Source organism: Capricornis sumatraensis, chromosome 1 (assembly GCF_032405125.1).
Source record: "Capricornis sumatraensis isolate serow.1 chromosome 1, serow.2, whole genome shotgun sequence".
Taxonomy (NCBI): domain Eukaryota; kingdom Metazoa; phylum Chordata; class Mammalia; order Artiodactyla; family Bovidae; genus Capricornis; species Capricornis sumatraensis.
The window spans coordinates 197,552,974-197,572,790 of NC_091069.1; the positions used below are offsets into that span (position 1 = coordinate 197,552,974).

Sequence of the window (19,817 nt, forward strand, 5' to 3'; positions counted from 1 at the left end):
GTTAATAATACATCAACATTGGCTCATCAACTGTAACAAATGTACTACACTACTATAAGATGTTAATAATAGGGAACTATGTGTTGGGAGCTGAGGGAACTGTGCCTATGAAGGGTTGAATAAGAACTCTGTCCTTTCTGCTCAGTTTTCCTCTAAACCTAAAACTGCTCTGTTTTTAATAAATATCTATTTTATTGGAGAATGAATAGATTACTGGATTATACTGCTTAGTCCACCTTTGCTGAGAACTATAGGGAGCTAAAAGGAATCCAACAACAAAACACAGATGCCACAATATATCATCTGCAGATATGCCAGTTGCCTGGAGCAGGAAAGCAGTCCATATTAGAACTACAATAAAATAAGGAGGGAGAGAGAAGATTCAGAATTCCTAAGAAAATACGTAATCTCCTTACTCAGGGGCAACAAGTTAGATCTTGAATTGCTGAATTTTGATAGTAGTAATATTTTTGCAATGTTTTGTAGTTTTCAACACACTTTCCTTAGATAGTCCCTGATCATATACATCATTGTGTCTGCTCCCCATTGCCTACCAATCTCAGTACCTCTGGAGCTCTTAGCACCTTTTCGTTACACTACTACAGTCTATCATTGTGCTCTTTCTTATACCTCTTCCTCAGGATTAGTAGGATCCCCCTTGACTGTAGAGTTTGGGAGAGTTAAGGCAGTAAATGTGCATTAAATCAGATTTTTAGAGGAAAAGGACTTTGGAAGTTACTTTTCTTAACAGATTTCCATACAGTTACATGGAGAGCAAAGATATTGAGTGTCTTAACTAACTGGCTGGAGAAATGGGCAGAGAGGAGACTCTTTCTACTACTCGACACTTGTTCATCTGCCTAGCTCCATGTGAACCTCAAAATAAAATTCCCACAGCCACTAGTTGGTTAAATTTTCCCATTCTTCCTTAATACCATCTCCCAAGTTGGATTTGCTTTTCATTCCTGACAATAACATGCCAAATCATATTCTCACCTCTTCATGCATTTCCTAAATCCACAGTTTCTCTGACTTCCCAGCTCCAGGGCACCCCATTTGGAAGACCAGATAAGTTAACACAGGTTTGTTAATAGCGTCTTTTGTGTAAAAAAATAAAGCCCAAAGCTCTCAACAGAGCATGCATGGAACTCTATCACTTGGTTCCTTCCTACCTTTCCATAATCATGAACCCAATAACAATTCAGAAGACTCCACTTTCTGTGCTTCACTCCCCAGCACACCACACACAACTTCTCCCTTGTGTCTCTCTATTCACTCTATCCTTCCCTGGTAATGCTCCCTTTGTTAGTTAGTTTGGACTGCTACAACATAGCACTATATACTGAGTGAGTTATAAACACCACAAATATTATTTCCCACAGTCCTGGAGGCTGAGAAGTCCAAGATCAAGGTGCTGGCAGATTCCACGTCTGGTTAGGGGTTGCTTGGTGAACTATAGATGACTCTGTCTTCACATAGCAGTATGGGTGAAGGAGGTTTGTTTTGTAAGGATGCTAATCCCACTTATGAGTGTCCTCATGACCTAATTATCTCTTAAAGACCCCATCTCCAAACATTATCATTAGGTCTCAACATACAAATTTTGGGAGGACACAAACATTCAGTCTATAGCACTCCCAAATTTATTGGATATCCTACCTGAAGACCAGATAAATTTTTCCCTTCCTCTGTAAAGTTTCTGACTGCCACAAGGTAATTTCTCTCTTCTGTGAATCCCAACAGCACACCTTACCTGTAGCAGTCATTGAGTACTTTGAATAGGTATTCTGGAAATTTATTATGATTTGTATATTTTACCTCTTGAATTAAACTCCAAGAAGGTAGAGATCTTATATTGCCAGTTTTCTCCTCTAGTTACTGTGGGAAGCTAGTGGAGCTCCTGGAGGTATAAAGAACTCCAGTATAGCCCAGACAGGTTTTGGGACCTCAGTCTACAACAATCCTGAAGAACCTCTGAGAGGATCAGGCAGGAAAAACTGGATATGGTTCTGAGGCCTCAGAAATCAGGAAGCACACATTAGAGTATCACTGCTCTCTGTTCTTGGCAACTGACAGGCAAAGAGTAGATTAAAAAGCCTCCCCACTTATGCTCATGGTGACCCAATGGCCCAGCAACAGCTTCTGCTCCTGCTACCCAAGAACAAGGTGCAGAATGAGCCGCAGAGGCTCCATGGATCCCAGGGGAGCCCAGTCCACCCTGATGAACTTTAGGAAATCATGAGACACATTGAGGCATGTAGGATCTAAATTTCCTGACCAGGAGTCGAACCTGCATGCCTGCAGTGTGAGTGTGGAGTCTTAGCTACTGGACCTCCAGGGAAGTCCTAATGGTAGGTTTAAAAATAATCTTGTTCCAGTGGTAGGGTTGGCTGGGAAGCAACAGCAGTCATCTAGGACAGAGACCATCAAGATAGGAACTAAGGCAGAGATGGCAGGGTGAGAGAAAAGGAACACACCAGGGAGATACTTAGGACATGAACTGCCAGACACTGGCATGCAGGAGTTTCAGTGGCGTCACCTGTTGCATGGACATGAGCTTGGACTGACTGTACCATGATCAGGGATGTCAATTGTCCACTCGAACATAGACTTCCTAATAACCAAAAGTCCTGATGTGTAGTGCTTGCTAATTTCAAGCTACAAAGGGCTTGACAATCAGCTGGCAAAATTCCTGATGTTTTTAATGTTGCTTGTGTGGGCCAGAACAAGAGAGCTCTGGCACATGACTGACCTGAATTCAGTGTCAAGCAATCCAGTTTTCAGTTCACTTAAAATTTATTCCTTTTATCCTTCCTTCTTTGAATCTATTGACTATCTGTTTCTTTGCCATTTCTTCTAAGAATGACTCTAAAGCCATTCATAGGATTTTATGGACCTGGAGAATAGACAGACACTGGACATACACTGGACATACACTGCACTGTACATTGGATGTACACTGGAGTGTACACTGCACATTACACTGCACTGTGTACACTGGACATACACTGGAGTATATAGCACTGTACACTGGTATACACTGAACTGTACACTGGACATATGGTGGACTGTACACCAGATGTGCCCACATGCGTCCCACATGCACCCAGCTATGCATTTGGCCTGAACATCGTTCTCCAAATGTGTCCAGCTATGCTCCAGATATTTTCCAGCTGTGTTCCCGCTGTGCATTTGGCCTGTATATCTGATTGTCCAGCTGTGCTCCAGATGTATTCCAGCTGTGCTCTTGGCCTATATATCTGATTCTCCAGATGGGTTCCAGATGTATTCCAGATGTATTCCAGCTGCGTCCAACTGTGCACTTGGACTGTACAGATGTGCACTGGAGTGTTTACTAGACTGTACACTGGAATGTATACTAGAATGCACTATGTACGCTGGCTTTACACTATACTGTACACTGACTGTATACAGTATACATTGGATGCGTGTGGACTGTACACTGGACTGTACACAATGTACACTGGCTGTACACTACTGTACATGGGACTGTATACAAGGTACAAGTGATACAGATGTGCTCCAGATGTGTACTTGGACTGTACACCAGATGAGTACTGGAGTATACACTGGAGTATATACTGTATTGTGAAAAAACTGAAACAAGCACCAGCGTTTCTTCTGCTTTTTCCCTTGAGGTCCAGGTAGACACGATTAGTCAATTTTCAATTTCAAGATGCCAAAAATTTTAAAGATCAACTTGCTAGCATTTTATTACAAGCAGAGAGTCACTGATTCTAAATTATATAATGCATAGCTCAAAGAGACGGGAATACCAGACCGTCTTACCTGTCTCCTGAGAATCCTGTATATGGGTCAAGAAGCAACAGTTAGAACCTTATTTGGAACAACTGATTGGTTCAAAATTGAGAAAGGAGTATGACAAGGCTATTTATTGTCACCCTGTTTATTCAACTCATGGGAGCACATCATGGAAAATGCCAGGATGGATGAGTTACAATTTGGAATCAAGATTGCTAGGAGAAATATCAACAACCTCAGATATGCAGATAATACCAGTTTAATGGCAAAAAACGAAGGGGAACTAGGAGCCCCTTGATGAGGGTAAAAAAATGAGTGAAAACATTGGCTTAAAACTCAGCATTAAAAAAAAAAAAATTCTGAGATCATGGCATCCAGTCCCATCACTTCATGGCAAACAGAAGGGGAAAAGGTGGAAGCAGTAACTTATTTCCTCTTTTGGGCTCTAAAATCACTGTAGAAATGACTACAGCCATGAAACTAAAAGACACCTGCTCCTTGGAAGAAAAGCTATGACAAACCTAGACAGCATATCAAAAAGCTAAAAAAAAAAAAAAAAAAAAAAATCACTATGCCAACAAAGGTGCATATAGCCAAGGCCATGGCCTTTCCAGTAGTCATGTACAGATGTGAGAGTTGGATCATAAGGAAGGCAGAGCACCAAAGAATTGATGCCTTCAAACTCTGGTGCTGGAGAAGATTCTTGAGAGTCCCTTAGACTGCAAGGAGATCAAACCAGTCAATCCTAAAGGAAATCAACCCTGAATATTCATTGGAATGATTGATGCTAAAGCTGAAGCTCCAATAATTTGGCCACCTGGTGTGAACAGCTGATTCATTGGAAAAGACCCTGATGCTTTGAAAGATGGAAGGCAGAAAAAGAACAGGTGATTGAGGATGAGATGGTTGTATTGCATCACTAATTCTATGGACGTGAACTTAGGCAAACTCTGGGAGATGGTGAAGGACAGGGAGGCCTGGCATGCTGCTGTCCGTGGGGTTGCAGAGAGTGACACAACTTGCAGTGGCTGAACAACAACAGTAGCTCAAAACCAAAAGCCCCACAACTGAACTTGGTATAAATGCATGTTTTTATACTCATAACTAATGTTTTTCAAGGAGAAAATTCAGGGATAAACATTTGTAAAGAAGTTATCATAATAGAGTTCAGGGAACATTACAAAAACAAACAAAAAAAAACCTCCCTGGTGGCTCAGAGGCTAAAGTGTCTGCCTGCAATGCGGGAGACCTGTGTTCGATCCCTGGGTTGGGAAGATCCCCTGGAGAAGGAAATGACAACCCACTCCAGTATTCTTGCCTGGAGAATCCCATGGACAGAGGAGCCTGGTGGGCTACATTCCACGGGGTCGCAAAGAGTCGGACACGACTGAGCGACTTCACTTTCACTTCAAGAAACAAAAGTCCAGGATCAGAGGGCTTCACAGATAAGTCCTGCCAAACACTTAGAGGAGAGTTAGCACCTATCCTTTCGAAGCTAACACTTATTTTTCTGACGTATTTCAAAGTATTTCAGAGGAAGGAACACTTCCAAACATGTTCTGTGAGGCTACCATCACTCTGATGCCAAAAACCAGACAAAGCTGCCACAGAAAAGTACAGGTTAATATCACTGATGAATATACATGTAAAAATCCTCAACAAAATACTAGCAAAATGAGTCCAACAATATGTTAAAATTGTTACACACCATGATCAAGCGGGATCCCAAGGTTGCAGGGCTTTTTCAATTTATCCACAAATCGAAATTACAGCGAGATCTGTAGATCAAAACTACAGTGAGACATCATCTCACACAGGTCAGAATGGCCATCATCAAAACATCTGCAGTCAATGCTGGAGAAGATGTGTAGAAAAGGGAGCCCTCCTGTACTCTTGGTGGGAATGAAAATTGGTCCAGGCACTATAGAGAACCATATGAAGCTTCCTTAAGAAACTGAAGATAGATCCAGCATATGATCCAGCAGTCCCACTGCTGAACATATATATCTGGAAGAAACCGTGATTTGAAAGGACACATGCACCCCATGTTCATTGCAGTGTTGTTTACAATAGCCAAGACATGGAAGCCACCGAAATGTCCATTGACAGAGTAATAGAAAAAGAAGATGTGGTTCATATGTACAATAGAATAGTTCTTAGCCATTAAAAAGAATGAAATAATGCCATTTGTAGCAACATGGATGTACCTGGAGATTATCATACTCACTGAAATGTCAGACAAAGACATATATCTATGGTATCACTTAAATGTGGTATCTAAAAAAATGATACAAATTAACTTGTTTACAAAACAAACTGTATAGCCTAGGTCATGATGCTCAATACTCTCTAACAACCTAAGCATGAAAGAGTTTGGAAAAGATGTGACTGAAATATGATTAAATTAATTTGATGTACACCTGAAACTAACACTTTGCTAATCAACTATTCTCCAATATAAAGTAAAAAAACAAAAAACATTTTATTAGTAAAGTGAGAGACAGGATATTCTCAAGTCTGCTTTACTATTTTGGCAACTCATTTAGCATGACATTTAGCATTTTTGAGCCCAGTTTCCTCATCTGTAAAATGGAGACCCTAAGAATATCTGATCCATTGATCCTTTGCCAGGATTAAATTAATTAATGCATGGAATGGGTTTAACATAGTATCCAAGACATATTAAGAAGTCAATGAATGTTACCAATTTAAAAAATTAAAATGTTTTATTTTTTTAAACTCTACTTACCCTCTTTGTTTCATTTCTACTATTTCTGAGAACCAGAAAAACAAGTATGCGCTTGTGTGATCCTCTAAGAGATTAAATTGAATATGACAATGTTTTATTAAAGTATCTGTTAAAATTGTGAAAATATTTTCAGAAATCACTGTATTGCGGCCCTCTAACCAAATATGTCTCATAACCTGGTTGCTGCAACTTTCCTATAAATTCCTCTCCCCCCTGAATATTTTGCTGTTGTTGTTCAGCCGTTAAGTCATGTCCAAGTCTTTGCAACCCCATGGGCTATAGCACACCAAGCTCCTTTGTCCTCCACTATCTCTGGGATTTGCACAAATTCATGCCATTGGGTCAGTTATTAAACATATTTAATTCCCTCTTAAAATGTAAATAGTTTCTAGAATTAAAAACAAAGTTGTAAACATAGACTTACTAGGATAAAAACATAGGCTTATCTACTGATTCAGTATTTCTCCCAATACAACCTACAACACATTTAGTTTTTCAGTAGCTATATCACATTTGATTCACATTGAATTTAATGTAAAAATTCTTAGTCATTTTTTAGATGATACAGCTAACTAGTATCACATGCTGTGCTCTGTTAAGTCACTTCAATCATGTCTGACTGTTTGCAACCCCATGGACTGCCCACCAGGCTCCTCTGTCCATGGAATTCTCCAGGCAAGAACTGAAGTGAGCAGCCATTCTCTCTCCAGCGAATCTTCCCAACCTAGGGATCAAACCCTTGTCTCTTACGTCTCCTGCATTGGCAGGCAGGTTCTTTATCACTAGCGTCATCTGGGAAGCCAAACTGGTATCATAGATACAGATAGCCATATCTACAAATAATATCAATATCTACAGATATAAAGAAAACTAAAGCTTTATTTATTCACCATGTATGCAGTTGAACTTTGCTTTGAGGGTAGGAGAATGAGCCTCAAATTGTAGATAAAATAACTACTTCACATTAAAAAAAAACAAAACAGCCTTATGTTCACAGAAGGTACATATCATATTCTGAAAGTAAAACACAAATATTTCGTTGACAGGCATGAAAATACCAAATTTGAGCACACTTCCTACCTGTAAAACCCTGGTGGTGCATGCTGCACTAGGAAGCTCTTCTCCATGTCCTGGAGAATGTCATTCAGCATCCGCACACGGATGGGAGCTCTTTCCTTGGGGTCGTTAGCAGGACGCATCTCATCTGACTGAAAGAGTTCAGCACTCTCCCGCAGGCGTGAGGCCAGGGCTAGCAGTTGAGGGGTGTTGGTTTGATCACCTGGTAAAGATAAGTAGGCCAGTCATAGATCAGAGCATCTCAAAGGCACAATATAAACATTTTATAATCATGATGTCAAAAGGAAGATTTACCATCAATTCAACTTTTAAAATCTTTTCACCAAAAATATTCTAATACATTCTACTGAGTATTAAATTTATTACTACTGTGTGTTAGTCACTCACTCATGTCTGCCTCTTTGGGAACCCATGAACTGTAGCCCACCAGGCTCCTCTGTCCATAGGATTCTCCAGGCAAGAGAACAGGAGTGGGTTGCCATTTCCTTCTCCAGGGGATTTTCCCAACCTAGAGATCAAACCCAGGTCTCCTGCATTGTAAGCAGATTCTTTACCATCTGAGCCACCAAGGAAACCCACTGCTGATAATAATATCACCAGTAAATATAAACTGATTGTTGAAAGAATGCAACATTCTTGACACTGTCAAGCCATTTGACACAGACACTTCACACAATTATCTCATTTAATATTCACCAAACATTGTATTGGCATGTCTTTTCATAGAAGCTGAGAGTAAAGGTAGGCAAACTGCCGTAGATCATAAAGTAAGTAAGTGATAGGTAAGAATTAGAAGACTGATCTTTCTGACTTAAAATTCATACTCTTAATGGAATATCCTGTGTTTCAAGGAGAAAAAAGAAACTGCAAAAGGAATTATCTTCTCTTCTGAGAATATGTTACTCTATGTTGTATGTCTACTGGGGTCTTTTTGCTTTACTAGAGTATTCCTGTAATTTGAAGCTGAAATACACCTTTGATCTGAAAATACACTAAAACCTATCCTATGTAATGTTTATATCATTTTCCTTTTGAGATGATTTTTGTTTGTTTGTTTTTCCATCTGTTTGTGTAACTTACTGGAAGTCATTATGATATGAATGGTGGTAGCAAAAGGATCAAAGAATATTCCTTTGACTAAGGGAAGGGCTACATCGTATAGTAATTATGCTGCCAAATCCTAGAATGAGACCACCTGGGTTCAAATCCTTGCTCTACCACATAGTATAATAGCTTTGTGATGCTGGGTTATTTTGCCTCAATGTCCTCATGTGAAACAAACATATAGTAGTACTTGCTTTATAAGTGAGTGAAGTCGCTCAGTAGTGTCCGACTCTTTGCGACCCGTGGACTGTAGCCCACCAAGCTCCTCTGTCCATGGGATTCTCCAGGCAAGAATACTGGAGTGGGTTGCCATAGATTTTTTTTATTGAGAGTTCAATAATTAATACATGTAAAGTACTCCCCTACAGGTAAGCTGTTCCTAGCTGGTGCTTAAACTTGTTTAAAAAGCCTTCTTTTATCATGCTATGGGGGGCCTTCCATCATCTTCCAGATAGCCCCACCATCAGAGGCAGTTTTTGACACCACTGACTATTGCCTCACCCATTCTCAGCCTAGCTACAACTGAGTCCAACAAGGTCAACACTGCACTGCAGAGGATTACTTCAAGTCAACATACTGAAATGAATCTGGTAAATCTCAACTGACAATCCTGAGAGCATGGCAGGATAAGTAGGTGGAAGACTGAAAAGGGACCTCATGGAACCTTCGCCTGGGAAAGGCTCTGCAAAAGGAAAGGCTGCTAAGGGACACTTTCTCCAAGTGAAGTCTAAGGGTAAGGATCACCAGCTTCCAAAGCACCTGTGTTTTGTGAAAATGCAGATTCCTAGACCTTCTGAATTTCTCTAGGGCCCAGGAATCACAATTTCAACATGCTACTCAGACTATTCCTTATATCTTAATGTTTAAGAAGCACTGTAGAGAGGTTATGTGCTAAGAAAATGAAAAGTAGATTAGAGTCATAACTGTAGTATAAAATATGTCTGTCACAGAATTATTAATACCAACCTTTAACATAGTGATCTTTATTTCCTCTCACCTTCATTTGATGTGAATGATTTTATATGTCAATTTCATTATAGCCCAGCATAGTTCTGACATTCAGTAATTGTTTACTGACTAAATAAAGTAGACTCAATATTTTTAGAAAAACATCTAATAAAAAATATTAAAAAATGACAACTATGTAACGAAACAAGTGGTTTTAATGAAGGCTACAAAGAAAGAGCTTTCTTTATAGCTCTCTGTTCACTAAAATTAACAATATGAATACAATCAATTATAGGAGTTCACAGGGTTTTGGCATTTGATATTTTCAGTGTGTGTTCCACATTTATTAGTAATCTTGTTTGATTTTACTACAAAACTTGAGGATGCAAGCAGAGATATTTTTGCTCATTGAGAATATCCAGCCTCTTAAGAAACAATACTAATAATGACAATTTATGAAGATATGGTTTCTCTTAAATTATTAAATTATCATAATATTAACATAGAAAACCTATAGATATCTTTTTGCACAAGGAAAGAAAAAGAAGGATAAAGGCACATTTGGATTATACTAGAATTGAAAGACTGAACAACAGAGAAAACTAGTTCGACATCCTTAAGAGTCTTCCATTTAAGAAAGAAAAATCTCTTCTGATCTAACATACACCACAGAATTGAAGACATTACCACTGAATCAAGTGAGACAAATTGTACCATTCTACCTTATTTGGCCTTAAATGAATTTATCTTTCTTGATGGTGCAGGTGGAGAAAATTGACAGCTTTAGGAACTGGTTGGTTTCAGAAAGGACCCTGATAGTAGAAACCTGCCACCACAGCATACCCTGTGCATTGCTTCAAGGATATGAGGTTACAGAGTGAAAGTTAGCTTTACTCCCAGAGCTTCACTCAATCATTTTGATATATAACTGATGTTCCAAAGATTCCTAATAGCCATTTCTATGATCCCAAATGATTTTCCCTTGTGATCCTTAGGATGAATACTAGAATGCCAGCTCTGTGAGGGAAGAGATTTTTATCTGTTTCATTCACTGTCATTAGGTGTCATTTCCCAGCACTTAAAACTGTGCCTGACAAACCATAATGAATGAATGTACAAATTATATACTGTGATCATAGCATATGCAATATTTTAGCTTTACTTTCATTGTTTCTCTTTTCCTTGACTGAAAAGAACCCCACACAAACAGCAAATATGTTTTCTCTCTTTGTATCTCTGTACCCTAGCACAATACTTGATATATGGCAGTCATTTATTAAAAATCTTGTTGAGTTTATATTGAATTATAAGATAATGTCTTATTTGAGATACAGTATTAAATTATGTCTACAGAGTCATTAAGAAAGATATTTAGTGCATAATGAACATCAACAAGTGCTATTTCTTTAACTTTCTTACTAAATATCAATAATAATTGCATAAAAAGGGAACAAAAATTAAAAAGTTATTTTAGGGTAAATATAGGTTAAATTAAACTACATAGAATTAAAATTCTACTGATAATTACCCCCCAAACTAAGACTATTAAAAAAAAAACAACAACACTTCATTTAAGGCATAGTGAATGCCAGAGAACTAATTGAGGTTCTTAACAGTTCAGGTTTAATAATCCATTTGACCAAACAAAATGAACTGGGAGCTAGAGATTTCTGTAAGGATAGATACAATTATCTTGAAGTTTCACATAATACATGGCATCTGAAGACCATGACTTGGTATAAAGAAAATATAAGAGCCTGGTTTATTTAATTACCATCAATGTGGACATGAACAGATTACTTAATATTGATGTTCTCCAGCTTCCTTGGGGAAATGGTCATTTTACTTTCTAAGTATTTAAGTCACTATATAAACACAACTTACTATTGGTATTATCAGAGCACACAAACTAAATGCAAATTAGTACCAGCTCATTTGCTCAAGGCACGCACAAAATACTTAAACAGCTTTGCTAATGATTTTATTCTCATAGACATTATTTCTTATCACTTCCCCCAACTCATGCCTCCCCTCCCTGCTACTGTATCACACTCCTCCCCATATATACTTTCATAAGGATTCCCAATTTTATTTTTCAGTGCTTATGAATCTGGAGCTAGTTTTACTTTCCATGGGCTGGCATCTCAAACCTCTGAAGAACAAGGAAAGGGGTAATATAAAGGGTAAAAGAATTAGGGAGTGATCAAGATGGCAGAGTAGTAGCACATGAAGCTCACCTTCTCCCAGAAATATATCAAAAATACATCTATATGTAGAATGATCCTCACAGAATATCTGCTGAACACTGGAAGAAGACCTCAGACTACTGAAAGACCAAGAAAATCTCCATGTAACTGGGTATGAAAATACATTGGAAAAAAAAAAAAAAGGAGTTGGGTCAGAAGCTATGCCCCTGAGAGAGAGCTGTGAAAGAGGAAAGGTTCCTGTACCTAGAGAAGCCCCCTCACCATCACGAAGAGTGGCTGGGACAAAAGGGGAGCCTCTGAGTCTCAGAGGAGAGCACAGCAGCCTGTTTGTGGTAGCCACAGCAGACGGATAACTGCATGGATGGTGCCGCTGCCCTACACTCCCCAGCCTGACATGCGTGTCTGCCAATGCTGGAGGGGGATGGATGCTGGAACCTGGGCTTCAGGGATTGGACCTGGGGAAAGGACTGAGGTTGACTGTGCTGAGACAGACTGAGGGAGTGGGAATCCTATGAAACTGTGGCTGGCGGTTTACTAAGAGGAACCCTGGACCACCTGATAGGCCAGTCACCATCGTTTGGAGGGCATGGGATGAATGAGGTACAGATTGTAGCCTTTCCCTTCATGCCTACAGAGGGCAGGACACTGCCTTCATTGGCTCCAGAGGTGGATGTCAAGAGTGGTCACAGGCCACCAGTGTCTCCTTCCGAGACTCCAGGAGTGGTCACAAGCTATACCCACTCCCACTGCATGCTCAGGGGTGTGCCTGGACTGCCAACACTGAGAACCCCAGGAGTGGGCACTAGTCACTGCATCTGCTTAATTCCTATCAAGGGGATAATGACCAGCACACACGGAGGAAAGAGAAGACAGGCAACTGTACTAAAAACAGCCCTTGCTTCAAATATACTAAACCCAAAGAAGCTACACAGGAACAGCCCCACACATAAATAGCCCTCCACAACCATAGTAATTATTTCTCCTAAACTTACAGAGTAGGAGGAATGTAAGGAAAAAGAAGAAGCGAAAGCACGACTCCCAGTTAAAAGACCAAGAGACTTCCCCTGAGAGAACAAATGATGAAACAGACCTCTTCAGTCTAATACACTGGTTTCTAAAAGGAGACAATGAGAATACTGAAGGAGTTAAGAAAGTCTATCAAGAGAAATTCAGATAATTGAAAAAAAAAGGAACTAGAAACTATAAATAGGAATCAAGAAAAATTAGAAAATTTATTTGGATTTTTGGATCGCAGCCATTCAGACTGGTGTGAAGTGGTACCTCATTGTGGTTTTGATTTGCATTTCTCTAATAATGAGTGATGTTGAGCATCTTTTCATGTGTTTGTTAGCCATCCGTATGTCTTCTTTGGAGAAATGTCTATTTAGTTCTTTGGCCCATTTTTTGATTGGGTCGTTTATTTTTCTGGAATTGAGCTGCATAAGTTGCTTGTATATTTTTGAGATTAGTTGTTTGTCAGTTGCTTCATTTGCTATTATTTTCTCCCATTCAGAAGGCTGTCTTTTCACCTTGCTTATATTTTCCTTTGTTGTGCAGAAGCTTTTAATTTTAATTAGATTCCATTTGTTTGTTTTTGCTTTTATTTCCAGAATTCTGGGAGGTGGATCATAGAGGATCCTGCTATGATTTATGTCGGAGAGTGTTTTGCCTATATTCTCTAGGAGTTTTATAGTCTCTGGTCTTACATTTAGATCTTTAATCCATTTTGAGTTTATTTTTGTGTGCGGTGTTAGAAAGTGATCTAGTTTCATTCTTTTACAAGTGGTTGACCAGTTTTCCCAGCACCACTTGTTAAAGAGATTGTCTTTACTCCATTGTATATTCTTGCCTCCTTTGTCAAAGATAAGGTGTCCATATGTGTGTGGATTTATCTCTGGGCTTTCTATTTTGTTCCATTGATCTATATGTCTGTCTTTGTGCCAGTACCATACTGTCTTGATGACTGTGGCTTTGTAGTAGAGCCTGAAGTCAGGCAAGTTGATTCCTCCAGTTCCATTCTTCTTTTTCAAGATTGCTTTGGCTATTCGAGGTTTTCTGTATCCGTAAATCTGCAAGCAATAAATGCTGGAGAGGGTGTGGAGAAAAGAGAATCCTCCTACACTGTTGGTGGGAATGCAAACTAGTACAGCCACTTTGGAGAACAGTGTGGAGATTCCTTAAAAAATTGCAAATAGAACTACCTTATGACCCAGCAATCCCACTGCTGGGCATACACACCAAGGAAACCAGAATTGAAAGAGACACGTGTACTCCAATGTTCATCGCAGCACTGTTTATAATAGCCAGGACATGGAAACAACCTAAATGTCCATCAGCAGATGAATGGATAAGAAATCTGTGGTCCATATACACAAGGGAGTATTACTCAGCCATTAAAAAGAATTCATTTGAATCAGTTCTGATGAGATGGATGAAACTGGAGCCGATTATACAGAGTGAAGTAAGCCAGAAAGAAAAACACCAATACAGTATACTAACACATATATATGAAATTTAGAAAGATGGCAATGATGACCCTGTATGCAAGACAGCAAAAAAGACACAGATGTGTATAAAGGACTTTTGGACTCAGAGGGAGAGGGAGAGGGTGGGATGATTTGGGAGAATGGCATTGTAACATGTATACTATCATGTAAGAATCGAATCGCCAGTCTATGTCCGACGCAGGATACAGCATGCTTGGTGCTGGTGCACGGTGATGACCCAGAGAGATGTTATGGGAAGGGAGGTGGGAGGGCGGTTCATGTTTGGGAACGCATGTACACCCGTGGTGGATTCATGTCAATGTATGGCAAAACCAATACAGTATTGTAAAGTAAAATAAAGTAAAAATAAAAACAAATAAATAAATAAATAAAGAAGCAACAGTTAGAACTGGTCATGAAACAATCAGTTCAGTTCAGTCTCTCAGTCATGTCCGACTCTGCGACCCCAGGAACCACAGCACACCAGGCCTCCCTGTCCATCAACAACTCCCAGAGTCTACCCAAACCCAGGTTCATTGAGTCGGTGATGCCATCCAACCATCTCATCCTCTGTTTTACCCTTCTTTCCTTCCCGCAATATTTCCAAGCATCAGGGTCTTTTCAAGTGAGTCAGCACTTTGCATCAGGTGGCCAAGTATCAGAGTTTCAGCTTCAACATCAGTCCTACCAATGAACACCCAGGCCTGATCTTCTTTAGAACGGACTGGTTGGATCTCTTTGCAGTCCAGGGACTCTCAAGAGTCTTCTCCAACATCACAGTTCAAAAGCAACAATTCATCAGCATTCAGTTTTCTTTATAGTCCAACTCTCACATTCATACATGACTACTAGAAAAGCCATAACATTGACTAGATGGACCTTTGTTGACAAAGTAATGTCTCTGCTTTTTAATATGCTGTCTAGGTTGGTCATAACTCTCCTTCCAAGGAGCAAGCATCTTTTAATTTCATGGCTGCAATCACCATCTGCAGTGATTTTGGAGCCCCCCAAAATAAAGACTGCCACTGTTTCCACTGTTTCCCCACCTATTTGCCATGAAGTGATAGGACTGTTTGCCATGATCGTAGTTTTCTGAATGTTAAGCTTTAAGCCAACGTTTTCACTCTCCTCTTTCACTTTCATCAAGAGGCTGTTCAGTTTTTCTTCACTTTCTGCCATAAGGGTGGTGTCATCTGTATATTTGAAGTTATTGATATTTCTCCCAGCAATCTTGATGCCATCTTGTGCTTCCTCCAGCCCAGTGTTTCTCATGATGTACTCTGCATATAAGTTAAATAAACAGGGTGACAATGTACTGCCTTGACGTACTCCTTTTCCAGTTTGGAACCAGTTTGTTGTTTCATGTCCACTTCTAACTGTTGCTTCCTGACCTGCATACAGGTTTCTCAAGAGCCAGGTCTGGTGATCTGGTATTCCCATCTCTTTGAGAATTTTCCTCAGTTTATTTTGATCCACACAGTCAAAGGCTTTGGCATAGTCAATAAAGCAGAAATAGATGTCTTTCTATAACTCTCTTGCTTTTTTGATGATCCATTAGATGTTGGCAATTTGATCTCTGGTTCCTCTGCCTTTTCTAAAACCAGCTTGAACATCTGGAAGTTCACAGTTCACATACTGCTGAAGCCTGGCTTGGAGAATTTTGAGCATTCTTTGGCATTGCCTTTCTTTGTGACTGGAGTGGAAACTGACCTTTTCCAGTCCTGTGGCCATTGCGGAATTTTCCAAATTTGCTGACATGTTGAGTACAGCACTTTAACAGATCATCTTTTAGGATTTGAAATAGCTCAACTGGAATTCCATCACCTCCACTAGCTTTATTTGTGGTGATGTTTCCTAAGGCCAACTTGATTTCACATTCCAAGATGTCTGGCTCTAGGTGAGTGTGAGTGATCATAGCATTGTGGTTATCTCAGTTGCGAAGATTTTTTTCTGTACAGTTCTGTGTATTCTTGCCACCTCTTCTTAATATCTTTGCTTCTGTTAGGTCCATAATATTTCTATCCTTTATTGAGCCCATCTTTGCATAAAATGTTCCCTTGTTATCTCTAATTTTCTTGAAGAGATCTCTAGTCTTTCCCATTCTGTTGTTTTCCTCCATTTCTTTTTATTGATCACTGAAGAAGGCTTTCTTAATTCTCCTTTTATTCTTTAGAAATCTGCATTCAAATGGGCATGTCTTCCCTTTTCTCCTTTGCATTTTGCTTCCTTATTTTCACAGCTATTTGTAAGGCCTCCCCAGACAGCCATTTTGCCTTTTTGCATTTCTTTTTCCTGGGGATGGTCTTGATTCCTGTCTCTGTACAATGTCACGAACCTCTGTCCATAGTTCATCAGGAACTATGTCTATCAGATCTAGTCCCTTAAATCTATTTCTCCCTTCACTGTATAGTCATAAGGGATTTGATTTAGGTCATACCTGAATGGTCTAGTGGTTTTCCCCACTTTCTTCAATTTAAGTCTGAATTTGGCAATAAGGAGTTCATGATCTGAGCCACAGTCAGCTCCAAGTCTTGTTTTCCCAACTGTATAGAGCTTCTTCATCTTTGGCTGCAAAGACTGTAATCAATCTGATTTCAATGTTGACCATCTGGTGTTTTCCCTATGAGAATCTTCTCTTGTGTTGTTGGAAGAGGGTGTTTGCTATGATCAGTGCGTTCTCTTGGCAAAACTCTATTAGCCTTTGCCCTGCTTCCTTCTGTCTTACAAGGCCAAAGTTGCCTGTTTACTCCAGGTACTTCTTGACTTCCTACTTTTGCATTTCAATCCCCTATAATGAAAAGGACATCTTTTTTGGGTGTTAGTTCTAGAAGGTCTTGTAGGGCTTCATAGAACCATTCAACTTCAGCTTCTTCAGCATTACTTGTTGGGGTATAGGTTTGGATTACCATGATATTGAATGGTTTGTCTTGGAAACAAACAGAGATCATTTTCTTGTTTTTGAGATTGCATCCAAGTACTGCATTTTGGACTCTCTTATTGACTATGATGGTTACTCCATTTCTTCTAAGGGTTCCTGCCCACAGTAATAGATATAACAGTCATTTGAGTTAAATTCACCCATTCCAGTCCATCTTAGAGCACTTATTCCTAGAATGTCGATGTTCACTCTTGCCATTTCCTGTTTGACTACTTCCAATTTGCCTTGATTCATGGATCTAACATTCCAGGTTGCTACACAATATTGCTCTTTACAGCATCAGACTTTGCTTCTATAGCCAGTCACATCCACAACTGGGTGGTGTTTTTGCTTTGGTTCTAACCCTTCATTCTATCTGGAGTTATTTCTCCACTGATCTCCAGTAGCATACTGGGGACCTACTGACCTGGGGAGTTCATGTTTCAGTGTCCTATCTCTTTGCCTTTTCATACTGTTCATGGGGTTCTCAAGGCAAGAATACTGAAGTGGCTTGCCATTCCCTTCTCCAGTAGACCACATTCTGTCAGACATTTCCACCATGACCCATCCATCTTGGGTGGCTCCACACGGCATGGCTTAGTTTCATTGAGTTAGACAAGGCTGTGGTCCATGTGATCAGATTGGCTAGTTGTCTGTGATTGTGGTTTCAGTCTGTCTGCCCTCTGATGCCCTCTCTCAGAGCCTACTTTCTTACTTGGGTTTTTCTTCCTTGGACTTGGGGTATCTCCTCATGGCTGCTCCAGCAAAGCACAGCCAGTGCTCCTTACCTTGGCTGTGGGCTAGCTCCTCTTGGCCAATAGACTGGTTCAAAATTGGGAAAGGAGTTCACAAAGACTGTATATTGTCACCTTGCCTATTTAACTTTTATGCAGAGTACCTCAAGCAAAATGCTTGACTTGATGAAGCAAAAGCTGGAATCAAGATTGCAGGGAGAGATAGCAATAACCTCAGATATGCAGATGACATCACTGTTATGTCAGTAAGGAAAGAGAAGCTAAATATCTTCTTGATGAAAGTGAAAGAGAAGAGTGAAAAATCTGGCTTAAAACTCAACACTCAAAAAACTAAGATCATGGCATTTGGTCCCATCACTTCATGGCAAATAGTTGGGGAGACAATGGAAACAGTGAGAGACTTTATTTACATGGTCTCCTAAATCACTGTAGATCGTGACTGCTGCCATGAAATTAAAAGACACTTGCTCCTTGGAAGAAAAGCTATGACAAACCTAGAAAACATGTTAAAAAGAAGAAGCATTACTTTGCCAATAAATATCCTCTAGTCTAATCTATGGTTTTCAAGTACTCATGTTTGGATGTGAGAGTTGGACCATAAAGAAAGTTGAGCACCAAAGAATTGGTGCTATTGAACTCTGGTGTTGGAGAAGACTCTGAGATCTTAGACTTCAGAGATCCAACCAGTCAATCCTAAAGGAAATCAGTCCTGGATGTACACTGGAAGGACTGATACTGAAGCTGAAGCTCCAATACTTTGGCCACCTGATGTGAAGAACCAACTCATTTGAAAAGACCCTGATGCTGGGAAAGGCTGAAGGCAGGAGGAGAAGGGGATGACAGAGGATAAGATGGTATATGGCATCACCGACTCAATGGACATGAGTTTGGGCAAGCTCTGGAAATTGATGATGGACAGGGAAGCCTGGCATGCTGCAGTCCATTGGGTTGCAGAAAGTTGGACGTGACTAAGTGACTGAAATGAACTGAAAATCACTACAGATGGTGACTGTAGCCAAAAAATTAATAGATGCTTAGTTTTTAGAAGAAAAACTATGACAAACCTAGACATCATTTAAAATGCAGAGATATCACTTTTAGACAAAGTTCCATGTATTCAAAGCTAAGGTTTTTCTGGTAGTCATGTACCGATGTAATAGTAGGACCATAAAGATTGGAGAAGGAAACGGCAACCCACTCCAGTGTTCTTGCCTGGAGAATCCCAGGGATGGGGGAGCCTGGTGGGCTGCCGTCTATGGGGTCGCACAGAGTCGGACATGACTGAAGTGACTTAGCAGCAAAGATACTGAAGGTCAAAGATGCTTTGATGCTTTGAAACTGTGTGTGGTGCTGGAGAAGACTCTTGAGAGTCCCTTGGATAGCAAGGAGATCAAACCAGTCAATCCTAAAGGAAATCAACACTGAACATTCATTGGAAGGACTGATGTTGAAGCAAAGCTCCAAAACTGATTCAAAGAGCCTACTCATTGGAGAAGACCCTGATGCTGGGAAAGATTGAGGATAGGAGGAGAAGGGGGCCGTGGAGGATGAGATCGTTGGATGGCATCATTGACTCAATGGACATGAGTTTGATCAAACTCCACGTGATAGTGAAGGACAGAGGAGCCTGGCATGATGCAGTCCATGCAGTTGCAAATAGTTGGCACAACTATTTGGGCAACTGAACAACAACAGCAACAGCCAAAGAAATACAAATTGTCAAAAGGTAGATGATAAAAGCTCAATATCATCAGTTATGAAAGAAATGCAAATCAAAACTACAATGAAATA

The 19,817-nt window shown here is 39.9% G+C and overlaps 1 protein-coding gene across 1 annotated transcript in view; it reads right to left on the reverse strand.

The window, feature by feature from the left end:
• Positions 1-19,817, reverse strand: part of NAALADL2 (N-acetylated alpha-linked acidic dipeptidase like 2) — an 887,009-nt gene that overhangs the window by 62,757 nt on the left and 804,435 nt on the right. Inside the window, exon 14 of the mRNA XM_068968824.1 lies at positions 7,613-7,811. Coding sequence (XP_068824925.1) covers positions 7,613-7,811 — 199 coding nt within the window. The remainder of the gene's footprint in view (positions 1-7,612; positions 7,812-19,817) is intronic.